Raw genomic sequence first — 23,232 nt, forward strand, 5'->3', positions numbered from 1 at the left:
AGAGAGACATCTAATCACAATGATTTTCACTGCCCAATCTGAATTACTTCTCTAAATGTAGATGTTATCTGGCATTATTTTTACCTGTTAACAAGCTGTTAATGGATAAATACAGCCATTTTTCTTCACGGAAGTCATATGGTAAGCATTCATACTGTGCCTTTCAAAGTGCAGATTTGCAATGTACCATATGTTCTATGTTTTCTCTGTTGATTTATCTGACCATGCAATTTGATGCTTAAAAGGGTTATGATTTCATCCATACAATGAACAGAGGTCAGTTTAACCAAACAACGTTTTTTCTGTTTTAGGTAAAGTAAATATAGCTAACTGCTTCTGTTTGGAAGGATGTCCTCTGTTGGATTTACAACCACCACAGACAATGAGATTCCTGTCAGCCTGTCAACAATGACACTGGAGTATGTGCCAGTCAATTACAACCATAACAATGAAGGGAGGGCCCACCTTTATCATTTTCTGATGCTCTCCCGCTCCACACAGCCACAGGCCTTGGAACACTACCTTTCAACTCCAATTCACCAACCCCCCCAAGCCCCCTGAGTGTGATAGCAAAGCCACTCCCTTCACAGTGAATTATATTTAGAGCCATGCCACGCAAGACTTAAACCCACCCCCCCATTGGACTACTTAGACGCCACTCAGTCGTAAAGAAACATCACTTTAGCAGTGGGCCTTATTATTCTCAACAGAGAGTGAGTGTTGTCATCCTAGCTAACTGACACAGTGAAAGAGGGTGCTTACAGAGGTCCTATTGGTGTTTACTTTTACAGAACACATTTATTGGGCGTTAGTAAGGAGATTCAACAAGAGCTGAAAACTCGTTGAAACCATTTGGAGACAAGAGCGCTTAACATTAGCAGTGTAGTGTCATCACTATCAAAGGACATGGCCTTGTCGGGGACAGGAGTCCCACAGTGTAGACTGTGATAGCGACCTAAGTGGAGACGCCACTACTGGATCTGCAATTTCACTGGAGATGAGCATTATGGGAAGGTGGGTCTTGAAGAAACATACATTAGAAATCATTAATATGGTCAGTAATACGGTCAATACCCAGCTAGCACATAATGTTCTGAAAGCCATATGTTTCTTAGAAATTGGTGAAAGTGTGGTTGTTCTATTTTGCATAACCAGTACTTCAGCATAACATTTCCTACCATACATGTTTCCTCATAAACATGAAACATATACATGTATATATTTTTTTGTTATTGCATACAACCTTCCCAAAACGTCTGGGAATGATGCAGGATAGTTGCTTGGCTTTTGAACATTCTCAGCACATTTAAGGAACTTGACAAAAAAACATTATTTTCTTGGTATTTCATTACTTTAACAGAACGTTTCGTAAAAGTTCAAAGATGGATAGATTTCTTTTCAATTTTGGTAATGTTCTAGGAATGTTCTCCAACTGGTTTGACATTGGGAATGTTCTCAAATTAGTTCAGAGAATCAATATTCTTCTGTGGGAATTACAGTACTTCAGCATAACGTTTCTTACAGGTTTCCTCATGGTTCTATTAAAGTCATGTTCTCACTTTGTTCTGAGAACGTTAAGAAACAAAGTTTTTCTGTGTGAATTTCAGTACTTCAGCATAACGTTTCCTACTGTACAGGTTTCCTCTTGGTTGTATTTAAAGTAATGTTCTCAAATTGTTCTGAGGAACATTAAGAAAACTTTCCATAAAAACCACAAGAAAAGTTGAATAAAGTTCAGAGAACATTCTATGAATGTTAATTAAAAACATATTCAGTTCTTCTCAGTATAAAAAAACCTCTATCTTCTATATTGTTAAGTGTGTTGGCCACGTCCATTAATTCATGTTATTCATCTTCATCTTCAAGTATTATTGGCAAATTGCAACCAACTGACAGGTGCATACACCGCCACCTACTGTACTGAAGAGTGAGGCCGGTCACAACCTATCTATACCATTATATTCTCTTAACTAACCATGAATTTCTAATAAAATAAAATAATAACCTCACTACTCCCATCACCCCACCCAAAATACCACCCACTCATTCCCGTCCAACCTCTCTGACCCTGTCAAACAACATCTCCCTTTCTACATCATACATTCAACCATTTCCTCTATATTTATCTAGGCAACTAGGCATTTAACTAGGCAATAAGAACAAATTCTTATTTACAAAGACTGCCTACCCCGGCCAAACCCGGATGACGCTGGGCCAATTGTGACGCCGCCCTATGGGATTTCCAATCACAGGTTGTACAACTTCAAACTGTAATGAGGGAAGTCAACCATTACAGTGAGTGTAGTTGCAGTGCAATGCTTTACTGTCTCTACTAACCAGGCCAGTGTTGTTATCAAATAATATTAGTGTGTAATTAGAGCATAGTTTAGCAGATGAAGTCTGAGATGATTAAACCATGGACTACGAGGAATGTAATCAGAGAAATCCTAGGTTGATACTAGTTCTTGGCCATCCACATGTACAGTACACTGTCATGGAAGGCCCTTAGGTAACAGCATCCTAGTTTTTAATAACTTTTTAATAACTGGCCAGGCCACTACCTACTCCAGTGCATACTATGGGTACAGTCAGTACTTAGTGTGCATTCAATGGGTACATAGTCACTAGTGAAAGTCTACACACCCCTTGCACATTCTTCACATTTTTATGCTTTAAAAGGAAATCTAATAAGGTAATATTTTCAAATATTGTGTTGGCAGCATCATGTTGTATGCTTGTCACCACCATGGACTGGGGACTTTATCAGACGGAAAATAAATATGAAAGGAGCAAAGCACAGATGAAAAGTTAGAGGAAACCCTGCCTCAGTCTGCTGAATTTCGAACCATGGGATAGGGTTTTATTTTTCAACGGGAAATTACACAAATGTTAATGCCAACGACACACCCGAATGGCTTTCCAATAGATGTTGAGTGTTCCTCGTTGGTCCAGTTTCAGTCCTACTTAAACCTGCTTGAAAGGTTTAAATATTGCTGTCCATCAATGACTCCCAACCAAATTTACTAAGAGTTGTGCAAAGTTAGTAGAATCTTATTCAAAGTAGGTTGTGTACTTCAGTAGGATATTTGTCAAATGTAATTTTAAAGCAACAAAATGTTAAGACTGTTGTGTATACCAAGGTTATTATAGTTTTGTGTTTTTTCAATTTTTATTTTGAATTCAGTTTAGTTTGTTAGTTTTCAAACCTTATTTGCTAGTTTTTATTTAGTTTGAGTTGTATAAAATATTTGTATTTCGTTTTTATATGATTTAGTTTCAGTTTTAGGGTTAGGGACCGAAAGCATACATGGGAGGCTAGGAGCCAGTTGGGTTGTATCGTTTTTTAGGTTTTTGGGGATGCCACTTCTTGCAACTGGGGGCCATTAATACATAAGGTGATGGGTCAGGTATTACAGTAGGTTAGGTAAGCCCTTCTCATGATTCCAATGCTACATTGGAGTCTTTCCACATCCCTTTTGATTAGCTGAGGAGATTTAGTCAAGTGTGAAAAGCTCTATCTAGAAACAATTGATTCTTGCTTGTGATAAGGTTTGGAAAACCTTGAACACAACTTAATTAACATCCAAAAACAACTTTACAAATACGAAATATATATTTACTGTTAGCTGTTTAACCACAGATTTCCACAGAGGTTTTTTGTGTAATACAGCTTCGAGCCTACATTTTTTCCCCATTAGCTCAGGAAGTGCAATGCAAAACACCTCTGTGGGAATCTGTGTTAAAACGGCACACAGTAAATGTATCTTTTGTCTTTGTACAATCATTTTGGGTTGATATGAAAGTAGAATTTCTGAGGTTTCCAAAATCGTATTGCACACAGTGATTATTAACGGTTAGACAGAGCGTCGGGACAGTTGTAAATGTTTGCCCTGCTCTGATCAATTGTTCAAACGAGAACCCAATGGCTGTATGGTCTTGGGTTCTCAAGAGCTATGGTTAGGTTAGTTTAAATTATAAAGTTAATCTCAAAGTGACTTGATTTTAAAAGGAATTGAATGGTGCAAAACGATAAGGTAGAAGGAAATTCTCTCTCGCCCATGTTTACACCAATCCTATGCTTTTTAACCGTAGTAGTACATGTAAGAAGAATCAAGTTAGCTACCTACCTGTTTAGCTAGTGATAGTTAGCTAAAGTTATGCAAAGCTAGGCCTTTTTGAAAGAAGGCCATCTCGTTGCCGCATTTACCAGCCAGATTCAGTAGCTTGAAAATCCCCCAAAAGCTTGAATGCCCAAAGTTGAGAATTTTTATTTTATTTAGTTTTGGAGTCAAACATAACAGTTTCAGTATAGTTTTTGTTTTTCAAACAGGTTTGTTAATTTAATTTTACAAAATATTTTTTTCAAGATTAGTTTTAGTTTACTATAATAACCTTGCTGTAGACTTTCACTAGGCACTATAATTATAAGATGTCAGGCAGGGTCTTCTGGGACTACTAACAGGTTCAGTATGAGATACATACAGTATACTGTAGAACCTTTCAAATGGGTGTCAGCCTATTGGTATGATCTATTCCGGATATATTGCATACTGAATACACAAACATTTCAATTAGCCTAAAACTAACTACAATGACAGTGATGAATATTCATCATCCATTCTACAACGAATAACATGATACTGGTCCCGTGTGGCTCAGTTGGTAGAGAACGGTGTTTGCAACGCCAGGGTTGTGGGTTCGAGGGAAAAAATGTATGAAATGTATGCTTTCACTACTGTAAGTCGCTCTGGATAAGAGCATCTGCTAAATGACTAAAATGTAAATGTAGTGGTCTACTTAGGGTAGCAAAATTCTGGGAACTTTCACGAAATTCCCTGGTTTTCCCGACATCTCGGTTGGAAGATGCCCGGGATAAGCAGGAAACCCGGACCCTCCAACCAGGATTTCTGGAAAACCAGGGAATTTATTGAAAGTTAGTTCCTGGTATTTGCAACCCTAGGTGTACTAAATGGGCGGTTTCTCCTCAGGGAAACAGGTGTTATATCCTGCTGTTGCCTGTGGTGTGAAACATGCTAATAAAAACAGAGGAACTTTGAGGAAATTATTTCTTTCAGAATAACTAAGGTAAAACCAAAAAAGATGCAACCTGAGCTTTTCTACAAGACGTTTCACAAGCATATTGCAACACTCTAGGTACATGACCAACATTATACTCTTCTTCATGTTCTTCAGAACCTCTCACATTTTCGGGATTAGGACTCCAGTTTAGGAAAAATAAACTGTGTGGAAAGGACAAGACCATAGATTGCTAACTTGTTAAAGCATGGGCGTTTCTCTGTAGAGAAATTATGGCAAATTATTGCCAGGAAGCACCAATCTCACTTAGTTGGCCTCTGCAGGGACCAGATTAATGTATTGAACAAACGTTTTCATGCTAAAAGAATCAGAACCACAGAAACTTGGAGCAGAACCTAATATATAAAAGTGAATCTGGTTAATTTACAGAAACACTCTCAAACACACACACAAAAAAAACTACAAACACATTATTGAGCTGTAGAGGTCTGTTTAGCCACAGTAAAAATACTTTGCTTTTATCTTTAAATGAAACTTTTACAACCAAATAGATCATAAATGAAAATGCATTAGCATAGGTTAATGTATTATGCCACCCTGGGTGTAATAATATAGTAAGGGTGAGGCATTTTCCTTAAGCTATCCAAGTTATGCAACGGTTTTCAATCCAATTGTGATGTTTGTCTGATGCAGTACATTCATTTATATTGTTTTTATTCTGATTGCAGGTTCCTGTTTCAGATCTCTCTGTAAAACTGAGCCTATGAGTGAGCCACTATGGCGGACTGGAACTTGTTGGGCAAGCTTCTGGAGAGCGCCCAGGAGCATTCCACTGTAGTGGGCAAGGTCTGGCTGACCGTGCTCTTCATCTTCAGGATCCTGGTGCTAGGAGCTGCAGCTGAGAAAGTGTGGGGTGATGAGCAGTCTGGCTTCACCTGTGACACCAAGCAGCCTGGTTGTCAGAATGTCTGCTATGACAAGACTTTCCCCATCTCTCATATCCGCTTCTGGGTGCTGCAGATCATCTTCGTGTCCACGCCCACTCTCATCTACCTGGGCCACATCCTGCACCTGGTGCGCATGGAGGAGAAACAGAAGCAGAAGCAGAAAGACTTGGCTGAGCAACTGGCCATCCACAATGACAAGCAGCAGCTGCTGCCTGACGCCAAACCCAAGAAGCCCCCCGTCCGAGACGACCTGGGCCGCATCCGCCTGCAGGGGGTCCTGCTGCGCACATACGTCTTCAACATCATCTTCAAAACCCTGTTCGAGGTGGGATTTATCATAGCTCAGTACCTGCTCTATGGGTTTGAGCTGAAACCGCTGTACACCTGTAACCGCTCACCCTGTCCCAACGTGGTGAACTGCTACATCTCCAGGCCCACAGAGAAGACGATCTTCATCCTCTTCATGTTGGCAGTGGCATGCCTATCACTGGTGCTGAACATAGTGGAGATGTATCACCTGGGGTTCACCAAGTGCCGCCGGTACAGACACGTCCAGTCCACATGTGAGACAGGGTCCAAGGCCCCCAGCGAGGCAGTGGTGCCTTCTGTCCCAAACTATAACTACTTCCCCAGGCACCACCCAGCCCCTGATCCCTACCATGCAGACCAGTACATCTTGAATGAGCCCGACTCTGCCTACCACCCCTACAACAGCAAAGTGGCTTACAAGCAGAACAGAGACAACCTGGCCGTAGAGATGAACAGTAAACCAGAAGGGGGTGACACCACAGAAAGGAAAGGCTCCAGTTCTGCTCCAGAGTCACCTTCAGAGAAACAACGGCGACCCAGTCGATCCAGCAAGCACAGCAATAGTAAGACCAGACTAGATGATCTGAAGATCTGAGGGACAGTTATGGCACATTTCCACCACTGGGTTTTATACTGGTGCTTGGCCTAAAGACTCAAACTTTTGTGTTACCACCTCAGAGGTGGGGGGGGGGGAGTATTGGGCCATGGCCCTACTGACTTGTGTCCAGAGTAGGACTTCTGGAGAAGCATTAACATAATGGTTAACAGTTAATGTAATAATTGAGCCGTTTCCTTCTCAAAAGCAAATGAGTTTTCAGAGGTTGTTGATTCTGCTCTACACAAGTCCTCATTGTTGCTTTGGAAACAATTTCCGTAGTATAATACCAGGGTGTATACACAAGCGTAACACCTTGTCACAGTCAAATTTGTACAATATACATTTCACCCTGTACCAGAGTAGACAATGTGCCTTTGATGGAAAGCATTGTATCAGGAGAGCAAGGTTAGGGAAGGAACAATATGGAAGATAATCTTATTTCCTCTTATAACATTCTTGATCAGAATGGACAATGTCTGTCTTATCTAAAACAATATATACCAGATTTTACTTGAATTAGAAACCTTCTAAAGTGGGAATTTGAGGGGTGAAAACAGACTTAAAAAGCAGGATAGATCACCTCATTTGTCAGGGGCCAGTAACAAAAACCTTCTGTAGAGGCTTATGATCATTTTGTTTAATTGTTCAAGGTAGTTAATTTTCATGAAACATTTTACTCCTGAAAATGTAACTTCTCCAACTGAAAAGGATGTCAGTTGCTATGTGTAGTGCTAGAAACAGAGGTGGGCTCCTGTTCTTCTTCAGTTATGTTACTGTACAGAACAATCCCTTGGTCAACCGACGAGACCCAAGTCTGACTCGCACAACTCCCAGAGGTAAAGGACGAGTGCCATATTGCTAACTGGTGAGGGTTGCCAGTGAGTCTGTATGCAAAGAGAGGCCAATCAAAGTCCAAATCTTCATAAATGAGTTAGTTTGGGTATGCAAACAGCAATTGTTGGAGGTTCGCTCTCATCACCCAAACATTTGCCATGCACAGTATAATATGTTAAAGTGTTCCAAAACAAGCTGTTTCCTTATGAACCCATAATATGCTGATTATTCTGACTGGAAATAATGCCAAAGCAATTGCTCATCTGTGTAATACTTTTGGCACAGACTACCCACTAGAAAGTTTACATTTTTCTGTTAAGATACAGCATGCATTTGATTTTACAACCATGAATAGTGAACTGTTGTTTATGAAGAATTTGTACAAGACATTCATTCTTGATTCCTTCAATTAGAAAAAGACAGAAAATAAACTTTATAGTACATAATCAACTTTTCTCAAGACATTCAGGACATAAAATGCATTAAACCGTAAGTTTGTAAATGAAAGACAATCTAAGCAGGATCAAAAAGTTTAAAATAAAAGATTTCTATCATGAAGTTAGGCTTCTTTTGTGTGGTTTAATGAACGGTTGGTTATATGATTGTAACAATAAGAAATTAAGAAAGTATGAGGGGCAATATATATACACATTAGCTATGAAGTAAAAGGTCTGCCATGACTGAGTTTCTTGATACTGTACATGTGAACATCTCCGGCAGCAATAAATGGTTTCCACCTCACTGGCCACAGGGTAAACACAGATTTAAAGTGTTTATGTTATCAGTGTATGAACATTAAGCTTCTGAATGAAACAAAATCCAGTGAGGCTGGCATAGGGGGTTAAATGCAGTGTCAATTAAATAGTTTTATGAACTAAAGTAAAGTACTTTTATACAGCTGTTCTGTACACTTCATAACAAACAAATATGGGTTTCCAATACAAACCAGACCTTTCAACTAGTTGTCTTTGACAGTGCCCAAAGTACCTAAGCGTTCCAAATACATTATCTGAATTGAGAGTGGTATACGGCAGTGCTAATATAGTTTCTATACAGATCTAGCTACAATGGTAATTCTATGGAGGAAATGCTCACTGAACTATTTGTGTAGGGGTGATATAACAACCATGGAACAACTAAAGGCATTGTAGTTAGTACAATGCCAGGGTTGTGGGTCCTGTGTGGCTCAGTTGGTAGAGCATGGTGCTTACAACGCCAGGGTTGTGGGTTCGATTCCCACGGGGGACCAGTACGAAAAGGTATGCACTCACTACTGTAAGTCGCTCTGGATAAGAGCGTCTAAATTACAAAATAAAAACAAATAAATGGAAAAAGTAACTTGTGCTAGCGGCCTCCACATCAGCAATGTACACTATATAAACTTGTTGCGTGGCTGTCAGTCCATGTCTCCCTGTCCCGGGTGCTCGTCATAGACATCCTTGACAGCCAGGATCCTGTTGAGCATAATTCCCAGTCTGCCCTTGTCCATGGGGATGTCAGAATACCAGCGAGGACTCTCAGCCATACATGTGCTCTCTGGCTGCAGGTAGAATGCACTGCAGCTGCTCCGCACACCATCAGAGCTGTAGGAACACAAAGACAGACACCATATGTGAATCTAACAAAGGAAACTATACAGTTTAATTTATTCATTCCAATGTATCAAACCAATTCAGAATCTATGACACCCAGGGATAGTCCACGGCCTTCAACTGGAGTTTCAAATGCTGCTGTGCATACCTGGCCAGTCTACATTGCTTACCATTTGGAGAGGTAGAACTCAAAGAATTTGACGGGGCATCTGAGAGGGTTCAACCGGTTCTCTTGTTGCTCCAGCTCAGAAGGCTCATCCCGTTTCCTCTTTCCCAAGCCGCCCTCTGTGTGTAAACAGAACAGAGTACAGGCTCACTTCACTGTTTGACCCCTTGGTGTTTATTTTAACACTTGGCTACAGTTAGGGCCAAGCTAAACTGATTAAGTTGATGGCCAGACAGTTATGGGGAACAGTTTCGTTTGTCATGTCACTGTCTGTCATAAAATAAAAAGGTTATTGAAATTAATATTATTTTGCAATGGACAGGGTCTTTCCTACATAAAAGGTACTTTTGGATGTCATGAAGGTCACAAGCCCACATGTTTTATGGACTTTATTGTGCAGCTAGCTACATCTAAAACACTTTGACATTCAGTCAGAGAGTCTCTACTCATATATATCATGTTGCACAAGTCAGAGTTGCTCCTTTTAGATTCCTGGTTTTCCCTTGGTTTCCCCCAAACAGTGGCAGGCCAGGGGTTGGCGTTTGTAGTGTGTATGGCCAGGGCCAGTTCTAAGACGCATACCATGGTACACCTCCCATGCTTAGCAGCTCTTCAAAGAACTCCACTTTGTGGTATAAATAGCTGTCCGACACACTGCGAATAGCAGTATGGACCAACCAGGGGGGGCAACAACTTCCTTCTCCTACATCAACAGCTCTCTCACTATTATTTGTAATATTTAAGACAAGCACTCAGAACACCAACTGTCAACAGGTGACAATGTCACACTAAAATCATTTTTTTAAATGTTATACATCAGCATAAAACCACCAAAGTAGTACCAAACTGATCCATTTCAAACTGACCTACAAGGCCAGAGGAATCTAGCTAGTGACACTGATATCCAGAGAATGGTCAGGCAGAGTTGAAAATAGACCTACGTTAAAACACGTGATTATGTTTCAGTCAGAACATGCCAGTAATCAGAAAAACACTGAGTAGGATGGAGATGTGTGTCTAGGCTAGCCTATATGTTTTAAATAAACAACTGGCACAAGGACAATTTCACAAGAGTTGGACTCCAAGCAGTACAACTCATTAGCACCACGTTATTTGATCGCTGGAAGACAGTTTAACTGTTTTTACTAATTTATCTTCAATGGAAGCTCTTTGTGGTCAGCAGGACCATGTTTAGGAGTGGTGGTCCTGCCTAAGAAAGTGACCCATCACCATCTAATTGCATTTTAAAAAACTGTAGTGATAAGGGGAGTTAATAATAAGAAAAACCCTTTAAGACAAATGTCAACTATCATTCCTCAGCAGATAAAGGCAAAGATCCTACAATGCTTTGGTCAAGTATACATCCAAATTATATAAAATTACTAGAGTTGAAAATGTTTTGTTGGAAATAGCGTATTATATCTACAAGCACAGTATTTTTAGGATGTTTTGGAAAATACATTCTTACCACTAAACTGGACCTCGTAACGCTATACTAGACTTTCAAACATTCTAAATATGAACTCAAAGATTTAATTTCACCTAGTTGTAGATATTCATGTAAAATGACTCCATACCCTAGCCCTGGTCAGCCCCCCTGTCATTCAGCTGAAATGTGGTACAACTCAAGATAGGCGACCTGCTTCCCCCCCCCAGGCTGGGGTCATGGCCCATGACCCAAAGCAATGCAATCTCTCATTGGTTACTGGGAATGACAACTAGCCAATCATCCATTGGGCTAAGGAGCATATTAACACTTCTCATTCACTGGGCTTTCTTATACCAAATCAAATCTCAGATATGAAAAATACAAATTAATGCTAATGTTGTGTTGTGACTTGTACCATAAAAATACAAAAATTCACAACAGCTGTGATGGAGACGTAGTTTCGGTACAATTTTATAAATGCTGACAGATAATTTGTCCGTTCGACATGATGGGATCTTTTTAATGTCGGTATAATAAATTATGTGAGAAATGGCAGTGGAAACACATTAATGCGTGAATATTGACATAATAACCATCATATCGAAGTAAACTTAAGAGTCACGCAATGATATGGTGTGTGGTCCTTTCACTACAACTCGGGAAAGCATGCAGTTTATTAGGCTACAGATGAAATAAGTTATGAACTTCACAGGGTGGTTAAAGTGCACGGTGATCTTAATGCCCCTTTCTAATAAATATCGAGGGTCTTATTCTGGTGACATGATCAATGCTTTACTGCCGTTTGACAAATATTCTCACTCTTATCCATAGTAAGCTCATCATGTAGACTAGCCGACCTGCACTGTATCTGAGAGCTGTTGGCTACAGCACACGTGCCAAAACCAGAGTAGGCACAGTTTGTGACAAAACTATCGGTAGAGCTGAAAATGCGATGGAACCACATTGAATTTTAGATTTTTATTCGTTACATGAAAACTAAAGCAAAAAAGTATGTTGTGTCCACTACGCCATCACACACACACACACACTGACTTATCTGCAACAAGTCTGTTTGGTGGAAACACAACACTGGTGGGAAAAAGCACATTCTCTTTATGCAGATTTTACAATATTCGCATGAAAATCTGTCGTCAATTAGATAGAAACCTGGCTAGAGTCACACAAACTCTCACCTTTACTTGTTCTCTTGTGTTGCGATTTGGGGTGATAGCAGACACTAGACGACTTGACCATGCCATGTGGTGTAGACCTCCTCTTGGCCTGGCGCGTGACTGTAGAGAAGGAGAGCTGGAGGTGCTGCTCCACGGTGGTCAGACCAAAGTATTTGGTGTTGAAGAACATGAGAGTGTTGAGCAGGACAAAGGGAGAGTACACACCCAGCTGTTTACACTCCCACAGGTGCTCCTCCAGGACACGAGAACCGAGACCACCTGCACCCAAACACATTACTTACACCCCAAATACGACACATACCTAAAATGTGTGAAAATAAAATAGAAATATCAACTCACCATTAGGTGACATGGAAGGCAGCCATTGGCTGACAATCTTATTCAGCTCCTCAGCAAAGGTGACATATAACTGGTCTGTGAATATATTCACCATCCGGTTGTTTTCAAGGAGATACTGGAAAATATACAAGACAAAACCACTGTGCTCAAATGTTTTAGTTGAACACACTGTATATTTTTTGGGGGACCTTTCCTAAAAATAAAATCATGTAAGATTTGAATAAGCCACTCTTCCACAAATTGCAAATATTAACTACAAGACCTGTTGAATCCCCAGACAGAGGTAAAATACACTGTCAGGCTTGTAGCACGGCCCTCTAGGATGAACAATGTCTTGGACAAACTGCGACAGGCCATGGTTCAGTTCCTCAGGACTGCACAACAGAAGGTCTAATGGTTTCTCTATAAGGGAGAAAATTACAGGCACTTTATTACCAGGATTACATTGAAACATTACAGCCCATTTTACTCACAGGAGATCTTTCAAACTCAAAGCAGAGCTATCAAAAGACGGGTACATTTAAAGTTCCAGTCAAGAGATATCCTACGTTTTCTGTAGTCAGTGTCCGAGTGCTTGCTTTGGGCCCATGACCTCCAGGCTTTGACCCCAAGGGAGCTGTTCAAACCGGCGCCGAGAGGCTGACTGTCCAGGGGATCGTGTAGGGTGATCTCTGACATGGCCTGACGCTTGGGTCCCTGTGACACAAAGCCTATATTAGACATCACACTGCTATGACCTGTTAAGGGGTAGCTACTGCAGTTAGTTAGTCATATTCTCTTCCCGAGTACACCCATTACATAAATTCTACACGTGCAATGATCATTAAGAATTTGTCTGGTCCAAGAGACCACCAAAGCGCAAAAGTCAACATTTCAGTATATATGTCAAATACTCTTGTTTTAAGGACACTGTTCATTGGTAAGCAGTCCATCTTGTAGGTTTTGTGACCGTTGCCTTATGTTACATGAGCCGCATGTTGGGGACCATGCCTGCCTTCCGCCAGGGATATATTTGTTATTCAGCCATTTCACCTTTGGGACCCTGTTGCAGCTGTCTAAGCATGCAGAACATGAGCACTGGTCTCCGGTAAGTCTGACACCAAGACATCTCATGTTGGTGCCAGCTTTATCCTGATGTCCAGCATCCTATGTGATTCCACTGCGTCTCTCATATAAGTTGAACGTTTAAGACACTATTCCATTCAATACAAAATGAAAGTCATAGTAAGGTCTAGAAAAAGACAGGCAGAATACACTTGTATTATAGGCTGTGTTTAATTATACCTTCTGAACAGTGACGTCGGCGCTCTGCTCTGCTGAAGTAGCATGAGGCGGCATCCCACAGTCAAAGAGGAAATCAACATTGGGGTTCAGGTCCAGGGAAGCTAAACACCACAAATGAGAATGGACACAAAATATATATATCATAGACTGTTGACAGAGTGTGTGCAATTATAGTCTACGTTTACACATGTCAGGCAGCAAAGCAAACTAATCAGACCAGGGGTCTCCAACCTTTTACCGCATTAGAACAACTTTTAAAAAACGAAACCTGTCGCCAGCTGCTACTTTTTTTTTTATAGCTTTCAAATAGGCACATTGTTCTTCTCTTCTCCCCTGCAACTCTTCCCTGGGTCCTGTAAGTCGTCGGGGGCATTTCCACTAAGCTAACATATGGAATATGGATCATTTAGCTATTTGATTTGGAATTTTGAGACACCTTTAGGGATGAAAAAACATAGATAAAATATAGAATTTGGCCTTTACTACTATAGCCCACAGAAATGCACTGAATAACACATTAAAAAATAGCAACAAAAAAAACCCTAAAAAAATAGTCCAAAAATAAATCCTAATGATTAAGGTTTTGAAGTGTCTGTCCTATATCTAGGAGATAAGAAACCTCAGGAAATATGTGTTTTTTGGACCCCTTATTTTTGTTGGAACAAAACTACCTCCAAACTTCCTTTAATTTGTATGGGTTACCTTCAGCCGCCATCGTGTTCATGAGTCTCCCCTTTCCACAGCGGGGTCATATTAGTTTTTAGCCAAAACGGTTGACGCTACAGACAGAAGTTGGCACATCAGCATTACCGACTTCAAGCAAAATGGAGAAGATCATCGTGTTTGTGAGTCATCTTTCCATAGAGTGGTCACATTAGTTTTCTAGGCAAAACCGTTTGGAAATTAAAGACGTTTTCGTGAGAAGACCGATTTTCAGGATGTCTCATGGTTTGACAAAACACCGCTGTAGCTTGGCCACCTTTCACCGCAGATGCGGAAAGGAGGACATGCGAATGCAGTGGATTAAGATGCAACCCATGTAAAAAAAAAAACGACAGATTTTTGTTTTTTTGTTGTGTTACTTAGATTGACGCACAGGTGCGAAATTTTAGTATTTTTGAGGAATTTGTAATTCGCGCCACGCCTATCATTGGATATTGGAGCAGGTGTTCCGCTAGCGGAACGTCTAGATGTAAGAGGCTAGTTACTGGGCAGGAGTAGTAACCAGATTAAATCGGGTACGTTTTTTTATCCGGCCGTGTAAATACTGCCCCCTATCCCCAAAAGGTTAATAACAGTTTAATATTTTATCAACGTTTATGATGAGTATTTTTGTAAATTGTTGTGCTGATTCACCGGCAGTATTGGAGGCAAAATATTTTCTGAACATCACGCGGCAATGTAAAATGCTGTTTTTGGAAATAAATATTAACTTGATCGAACAAAAGATGCATGTATTGTGTAACATGATGTCCTAGGAGTGTCACCTGATGAAGATCGTCAAAGGTTGGTGCATAATTTTAGCTGGTTTTTGTGACGCCTGTCCTTGCTAGGAAAATGGCTGTGTGGTTTTTCTTGTGTTGGAACTGTCCTAACATAATCTAACTTCATGCTTTCACCGCAAAGCCTTTTTGAAATCGGACAATCTGGTTACATTAAGGAGACGTGTATCTTTAAAATGGTATAAAATAGTTTTTATCTTTAAAATAGTTTTGAGAACTTTGAATGACGACATTTTGTGGTTTTGAATCTGGCGCTCTGATTTTTCACTGGCTGTTGAATAGTGTGAACCGTGGGTGGGACGGTAGCTCCCAAAGAGAGGTTAAGACAATAGTTGCTAACCAGGGGTGGGATAATGTCAATGTTGCATTGATTAAATAGTAGCAAGGAGCTTGCGGCGTCTGATACTTGGGAGATTTGTTCATGACAGTTTGCGGTGGAACGTGCATGTAAAAATGCATGTACTTTCAGAATTGTTTGGCGAGCTACTCATAGGTGGGCTGTTATAGGTGGGCTGGTAGCTCGCGATCAACCTGTTGGAGACCCCTGCACTAAACATTACATATTATAAAGCTTGAACCTGCCTTTGGTGAGCTCATCTACTGGGTCTTGACCTGGCTCAGTCAGTACATCAGCCATATTGACGGCCATGGAGAGGATGTCATCTTGGGATGAAGAATCAAATAAGGTGCAGTCCCTCAGCAACGGGTCTGCTTTCTGATCACTGTCCAGATCTAAATAAACACGTATAACCATCATATAGTTACAATAATTATATCTAGAACATCAATGGCAAGTTGACTAAGTAGAGAGAGATCCAGAGGAGCCCGTGCCTTTATTTTCCTCTGCTATCATGTCTGCCATGGCCAGAATGTCAGCCTCCAGTGGATCAGACGGGATCTGGAGTTTCAGGTCATTTATGTATTCCACAAGTTTATCGATATGATCCAGTGTGACGGGTAGGAACATGGGGACAGGGATCTAACAGAGAATAAAGAGAAAAACAATAAGCAGACAAATAGGACACAGTCACTCTAGAGAACCACAGATTGCAGCAGTGTGTAGACACCCATAAGGAACACGTTTGGGTGGAAACAAAGAGTTACTCTAGACTCTAAATTAATGACAATAAGCCTAGAGTAAATTTTGCACAATACTCAACAGGACCTAGACAAAACCAACTCACCGGCAGAGGCAGGGCCATTGGTATGGGAGTGTACTGAGAGTACATATTCAAAGGTACAGGAACAAACACAGGCACAGGGACTGGCAACACCACAGGTGGGGACTGCAAGAAATCATCTGAAATAAACAGACAACATTTATTAAAACCATGAAGGTGCTTCTTTTGCAATTGCTAATTATAATTGTTGGCCTGATTTAACATAAAGCTCTTAGCATATGAATAGGGATGTTTTGTTTAAAGCTAGAATCCTTAGCAGCGACATCCATTTTTGGACATATGGATATATATACCTATTAATTCTTAAAGAATATATCTTAAATACATATTAAATAGTTAGTGAGTCCCATAGATGGGTTGGTTGTTGTGTGAGCAACTAAGGAGCAAAACAGACGGGGTTGGCTTAGAATGTTGACTCTGTAAACTATATTTAGTCTCCAAATGTTTATACAAAACATACATTTATTGAAAACATACAAAGAGCAGTCTCAACTTCATCGTTACAGTTGTTGGTTAGCTATCTAGAATTTTTTTGCCATATTAGATTAGACAACAGTCAAAACAAGACATGGTATCAATAAGATACACTATATATACACAAAAGTATGTGGACACCCCTTTAAATTAGTGGATTTGGCTATTTCAGCCACACCCGTTGCTGACAAGTGTATAAAATCGAGCACTGAGCCATGCAAACTCCATAGACAAACATTGGCAGTAGAATAGCCTTACTGAAGAGCTCAGTGACTTTCAACATGGCACCATCAAAGGATGCCACCTTTCCAACAAGTCAGTTCGGCAAATTTCTGCCCTGCTAGAGCTTCCCCGGTCAACTGTAAGTGCTGTTATTGTGAAGTGGAAACATCTAGGAGAAACAACGGCTCAGCCGCGAGGTGGTAGGCCATACAAGCTCACAGAACGAGACTGTGCTGAAGCATGTAAAAATCGTCTGCAACCGACCCCCATTTCCAGTTTCAGCATGACAATGCCCCCATGTACAAAGCCAGGTCCATACAGAGATCTGTGTGGAAGAAATTGACTGGCATGCACAGAGCCCTGACCTGAACCTCATCGAACACCTTTGGGATGAATTCAAATGCCGACTGCGAACCAGGCCTAATCGCTCAACATCACTGCCCGGCCTCACCAATGCTCTTGTGGCTGAATGGAAGCAAGTCCCCGCAGCAATGTTCCAACATCTAGTGAAAAGCTTTCCCAGAAGAGTGGAGGCTGTTATAGCAGCAAATGGGGGACCAATTCCATATTAATTCACATCATTTTGGAATGACATGTTCGACGAGGAAGTGTCCACATACTTTAGGTCATATAGTCTACAATGGGCTGAAACGAACCACCTACAATTCCCCACTTGGCAGCTTCCTGTCATTGTTGCTAGCCATCTGACCAGTCAGAATCATAATTTTCGTTATGTTGTCAGCCAACCAGTCTACAGAAAGGGACATGGGATTACATTCGCCATTACCTGTCTGGCAACTCTGGGACTTCATCTCAGGTTTACATGCGACACCTGTAGTGGCCATCATAGGTTTACACATGGAGGACTTGTTCCTTTGGGAGAGAGGTAGAGTGAAGGGAGGAGCAGGCTTGGCTACAGTCCTCTTCAGGCCTCTTCCTGTGGCCTGAAATAACAGAAACATTGACATAAATAAATGTTTGGATGTTCACTCAGCAGAAATTTGAGAGAGAAAAGTAGCTCTTTGCTTTATTTCAAAATCCAATCACGTTTTTTTTCAAGCAGAGAATACGTTTGTATGCGCGGTAAAAGCCAAGATCAAATGCATTTTTGTGTCCTTTCGGTGGCATCCCCCCCAACTTTTGGAGCAGCAAGTCAAAAAGCACACTTACTTCACTTGTCTTTATAGCTGCAGGGGGAGGTGTAGACTCTGGGGAATGACCTGTAAGTCCAGTAAACGTATACAAGTTTAACAGCGAATTACTGAGACGAACATGTGTTTACATTTTACAGACTTTAGGGAAATCACAAAAACAATAGCAGTAATTTTGTAACATTATGTGAAACAGTGAAAAATCAAACAACTATAATACAACACAGCGCACTTAGAAAAAACAATTCCCATATGTATGGATTGGGTTTATGGTAAATACAGTATGGGTGTTGTGTTTGCATGTGTTGGTGTATGTAAAGCTAACGCACTGCTGAGCAGGCTCCCAGGGCCCTGCTTGGTGTCTAGGTTGGGCTGGTTCTGTTGGCTGTAGAAACGCAGGAGGCACGGCTGGTCACAGTAGTGTTTGATCTCTCCCCTCCAGTGGATGGTCTCCAGGAGCTCCCCCTGATGCTTGCAGGCATGGCACTGTGCTTCCTAGGAGAACACACACAGCTCAAAACACATAGCAACCATACATACAGTACATACATTGTAGCCTGGTAATAGAGGACACCGCTAACACAATTTGTTCACAAATCATGCACATTCTGGATTCATTCTGTCATGATGACAATATTGTGCCAGTTTAGCCCATACATTCTGAAGCTACCATTCCTCAAACAAAAAGTGTCTATATTACCACATACAGACTATGCACAGTAAAAAGAGGGTGAACTGAATGCAGCCTGTGTACCGGCAGCCATCTAAAACTTTTCAGGGTCAGTCGTATGGTCAAGGTGTAAATATGGAATTGTTATTGTTCAGACATACTTTCAGGTACCACAGGAGGTATTTGCTTTTACAATCTTCACTGCAGAAGTCCCATGTGTTGCCATCCTGTTCCTCTGTGACCGCCCGTGAGCAGGTCTGAGAACAGTATGTACAGGTTATACAGCACAGGCCCAGTTGTTGAGCAAAGTCTTGCTTGTACAGTAGAATGCAACCTTTGTAAAAAAGAGACAACAAAAAAACATAAGTCTCTGCCTAGAGACACAGTAAAGTGTTTCCATGTAAATCGACAATCTATTGCATATAAAAATGCGCACAGAAATGCATGCATCATCCTAACCGTCACTGCAGAAGGTTTTCTCCACCCCAGAGAACTTTATCTTCTTATGCAGCAGTTTCTCTTGGTTGCAGTGCTCACACACAGAAACCACACCATTCAGACGCTTGTAGTCCTCACAGCACTCCTTACAGCAGAACTGATATATTGAGTCCTGAAAGCAAACAAAATAATAATATATTCACGCCTGGTGTAACAAGCGCCATTATCTACCAACTGAGCCATACAGGACCACACAGAATCGTGGATGTACTTCTTGAAGTAGTCTTGAAAATAATAACAGTTTTCACTAAACCACTTTTTTGGCACAATGTATGTAAAATGCACATTTTGATTACCTGCCAGTCTAGGATTTCTGGTACCCCACTGAACATGTTATGACAAGAGAGACAGTTGAAGTAGAGGTCTCCATTGGGACTGTTGCTCTGTGAAGAAGAGTATATTTCTTAAATTGGAGATTTAACAAGAGAATGAGCAGCAAACATTAAGCCAAGACAAAAAAACAACACGCAACCTCACAGAACTAGTATCAAAGAGGGACTCAAGAATGTCTCAGCCCATTCTCAGACATTTTATTGCAAGGGTTTTGTAGAAACAAACCAAGCCCTAATTCATAGGTTCTTCGGTAGAATAAAGGCAAACACTTTCAAAGGGTGACCCTCTCCACACTAAAGAGCTTTATGATTAGTTTTTATTTTAACGGGCTCCAGAAGTGAGGCTGAGCTCCCCACTGCAGCTTCTGCAGGTCTGCATTTTAACTAGCATTTTCTGCTTAACGTGCACCTACGGCCAAGCCTGTACATCACACTAAATATTAACGGCTCCTTTTTTTCACTTTCAGAATCCATCACCAACTTTTTTTTTTTTTTTAAACAACCGAGGCACTCAATTTACGTTTAAAACAAACGCACATAAAATAAAGTGTTGTATAAACATCTGGCAGACAATGGGACTAAATACTGGACAATGCATCTGTAGGTTGTAGTGTTATCCAAACTCTATTAAGGGTATGGATTTAACCAACCTGAAATTTGCTCCAACAGCTAGGGCTACAGAAGACGTACACAGCCTCATTTGTTTTACAGTAGTAAGGTTCAGAGGGGCTTCTTTTGCAGGAACTGCAGGCTTCACTGGGCACTGGAAAAGAAGCAGATGTAGTAGTAATAGTGAAGAGCCATTCAGTCAAACATCACGTCAATACATTCAGATTAAGCAAAGGTGAATTAATACAGTATTAAACAAGCCAAGGAGAGTAGAATGTACCTGTGTTCCCAGAAGTTTTAACTTTATGTGAGGCGATACAGCACAAAGAACAGAAGTGTCTGGTCTTGCCATACTGATCCACTTTAGACAGCATGTCAAAATTCTTACACAGAGTCCTACACCACTGACACGAGAGCACCTTAGTGTTTTTCTGAAATCAAAGACAACACTTTGATTAAACACTAAGCAGACAAATCACTCTCATATCACTCAATACTACAAGACTGTACATTCAAGAAGAGAGAAGCACCCACCATCTTATACAGCCTGAGACAGGAGGAGTTGCAGAACCTCCTCTGTTGGCCCTCATGCAGTAGGTACTCAGCCCGGGAGGTGAAGGTGTTGATGTAGGTGCCACACGCGTCACAGCAGCTGGTCTTCAGGCCCTTGGTGGCGCGGAAACGGTTGAAGCAGGCATCGCTGCACATCAGGTGAATCATGTTGCCCATGGTTACCTCATGGTTGATCTGAGGCAAAAGAAGGAAGGAAGGTAAGATACTCAGGGCTGAATTCTATCAATCCTAACTTCAAATAATGCCATCCTTTTTCATTTCCCATTAGTCGGACAAAATCTTGTAGTTGGTTATAATTTATTCTGCTGCCTGCTCATAGCATACAAACAGACTCAACAGCAGCATAAACTTGTCGATATTGATTTCAAAGTTTGACAGAATTCCTGCCTCATGCAGACTCCATAATCACAGCATAGATACAGCTACACACAAAATCTTTTAAATTATGAAATATCAACATGAGGTGACAGTGAAATGTGTGTCACTAGGGTTTAGGCATTCTTTGTCACTACTTCTGGGAAAAGCCCATGACGTGACAAACACTTCACATACACAACATTGACTGAGCTCGAATTGAAGCGTGCTGATCAGATCTCCTACCAGCATTTCCAACACAAAGGCAACTTTAAAGAAGGTATACCATAATCACATTATTGTGTGGTTTTGCAGGGCTTGGCATTAAAACGTGCCTACTTATTTTTAATACATTTTATTGTACAAATTGACAAATGACTAACAGATGGTGGGGGAAACTAAAATCAGAACAAGTAAGGCTGGTGCCAGTTTTTCGAGGTAAGCATAAAATGTTGACTTGTTGCTAGAGTAGACGCTGCAGTCTTTAAAATAGCTTCAATATAATGTATGACTAACACAAATGCCTATAGCATTTTAAACCATAAGCAAAGCATTGTGGAAGTGTAGTCATATTGTGTTAAAGGTCCAATGCCGCCATTTCTATCTCAATATCAAATCATTTCCATGTAACAATTAAGTACCTTACTGATCGTTTTCAATTAAAATTGTCAAGCAAAAATGATGATAGGACTGTCTGGGAGTGGTCTGAGTGGGAGGGGAAAACTGAAAACTAGCTGGTTTCGGCAGAGAGGTTTGGAACTCTTGTTGGTCTATTTAAGTGGAACAGACAGCGTTTTAGCAACATCAAATCATATTAAAATCTGTTCATACACACACACCCAGAAAGAATACGAAGCTAAAATAAAAAATATATATTATTTTTTATTTTAGCTCCGTATTCTTTATATATATATTATTTTAGCTTCGTATTCTTTATATATATATATATATATATATATTATTTTTTATTTTAGCTTCGTATTCTTGCATTGTGCCCCCCCCCCATCCCTTTTACACTGCTGCTACTCTCTGTTTATCATATATGCATAGTCACTTTAACTATACATTCATATCCATACTACCTCAATTGGCCCGACCAACCAGTGCCCCCGCACATTGGCTGACCGAGCTATCTGCATTGTGTCCCACCACCCACCACCACCTCTTTTACGCTACTGCTACTCTCTGTTCATCATATATGCATAGTCACTTTAACCATATCTACATGTACATACTACCTCAATCAGCCCAAATAACCAGTGCCTGTATGTAGCCTCGCTACTGTTATTTTTACTGTTTTTATTTCTTTACCTACCTATTGAGCACCTAATACCTTTTTCGTACTGTTGGTTAGAGCCTGTAAGTAAGCATTTCACTGTAAGGTCTACACCTGTTGTATTCGGCGCATATGACAAATAAACTTTGATATGGTCGTTTTCACGTTTTAAAACATTGTGTTTGGTAATGACGGAGAGTAAGGCATTTGTGAATTTTCTATAGCAATATGGGCTCCCGAGTGGCGCAGCGGGCTAAGGCACTTCATCTCAGTGCAAGAGGCGATACAGCCTGGATTCGAACAGTCCCTGGTTCGAATCCAGGCTGAATCATATCTGGCCGTGATTGGGGGTTCCATAGGGTGGAGCACAATTGGCCCAGCATCATCCGGGTTTGGCCGTCATTGTAAATAAGAATTTGTTCTTAACTGACTTGCCTAGTTAAATAAAAGGTTAAATCCATTTTTTTTAAATAAAAAAAGCAGCCGTGGTTTTGGACGATTTTGCAGTAAATAAAACCTAATTGAAATATATGTATTGTCCAGGACTGAACTCTACACAGACTGGTGCACCATAGCCAATGAGAGCTACAGTAGGACTATATGCAAATAAGACATTTGTCATACGGGCCTGCCATCATTCATTTTGAACTGGACTGTGTGTT

The 23,232-nt window shown here is 40.7% G+C and overlaps 2 protein-coding genes and 1 non-coding gene across 3 annotated transcripts in view; 2 read left to right on the plus strand and 1 right to left on the minus strand.

Annotated features, from left to right (window-relative positions):
• LOC106567774 (gap junction alpha-3 protein) lies at positions 1–8,283 on the plus strand. Its single transcript, XM_014137498.2, has 3 exons — positions 1–141; positions 312–1,014; positions 5,766–8,283. Exon 3 carries the CDS (start codon positions 5,815–5,817, stop codon positions 6,886–6,888), a length of 1,074 nt encoding a protein of 357 aa, XP_013992973.2. The 5' UTR covers positions 1–141; positions 312–1,014; positions 5,766–5,814; the 3' UTR covers positions 6,889–8,283.
• The window catches only part of LOC106567773 (zinc finger MYM-type protein 3), a 19,900-nt gene continuing 4,802 nt past the window's right edge, over positions 8,135–23,232 (minus strand). The window contains exons 7-25 of the mRNA XM_014137497.2: positions 20,902–21,114; positions 20,648–20,798; positions 20,409–20,521; positions 19,723–19,809; positions 19,388–19,538; positions 19,090–19,262; positions 18,588–18,753; positions 18,278–18,327; positions 17,895–18,051; positions 16,415–16,530; positions 16,062–16,209; positions 15,813–15,962; positions 13,729–13,829; positions 12,993–13,140; positions 12,707–12,846; positions 12,445–12,559; positions 12,106–12,363; positions 9,488–9,602; positions 8,135–9,308 (exon numbers count right to left, since the gene is read on the minus strand). Coding sequence (XP_013992972.1) covers positions 9,122–9,308; positions 9,488–9,602; positions 12,106–12,363; positions 12,445–12,559; positions 12,707–12,846; positions 12,993–13,140; positions 13,729–13,829; positions 15,813–15,962; positions 16,062–16,209; positions 16,415–16,530; positions 17,895–18,051; positions 18,278–18,327; positions 18,588–18,753; positions 19,090–19,262; positions 19,388–19,538; positions 19,723–19,809; positions 20,409–20,521; positions 20,648–20,798; positions 20,902–21,114 — 2,739 coding nt within the window. The 3' untranslated portion in view covers positions 8,135–9,121. The remainder of the gene's footprint in view (positions 9,309–9,487; positions 9,603–12,105; positions 12,364–12,444; positions 12,560–12,706; positions 12,847–12,992; positions 13,141–13,728; positions 13,830–15,812; positions 15,963–16,061; positions 16,210–16,414; positions 16,531–17,894; positions 18,052–18,277; positions 18,328–18,587; positions 18,754–19,089; positions 19,263–19,387; positions 19,539–19,722; positions 19,810–20,408; positions 20,522–20,647; positions 20,799–20,901; positions 21,115–23,232) is intronic.
• Positions 8,899–8,974, plus strand: trnav-uac (transfer RNA valine (anticodon UAC)). The gene has a single exon. It is a non-coding gene; the product is annotated as a tRNA-Val (tRNA).

The sequence above is a fragment of the Salmo salar genome, chromosome ssa13 (assembly GCF_905237065.1).
Source record: "Salmo salar chromosome ssa13, Ssal_v3.1, whole genome shotgun sequence".
NCBI lineage: Eukaryota > Metazoa > Chordata > Actinopteri > Salmoniformes > Salmonidae > Salmo > Salmo salar.

Bases quoted from the DNA above. Each gene is read 5' to 3' on its own strand.
- LOC106567774 (XM_014137498.2), top strand. From the start codon at position 5,815: ATGGCGGACTGGAACTTGTTGGGCAAGCTTCTGGAGAGCGCCCAGGAG.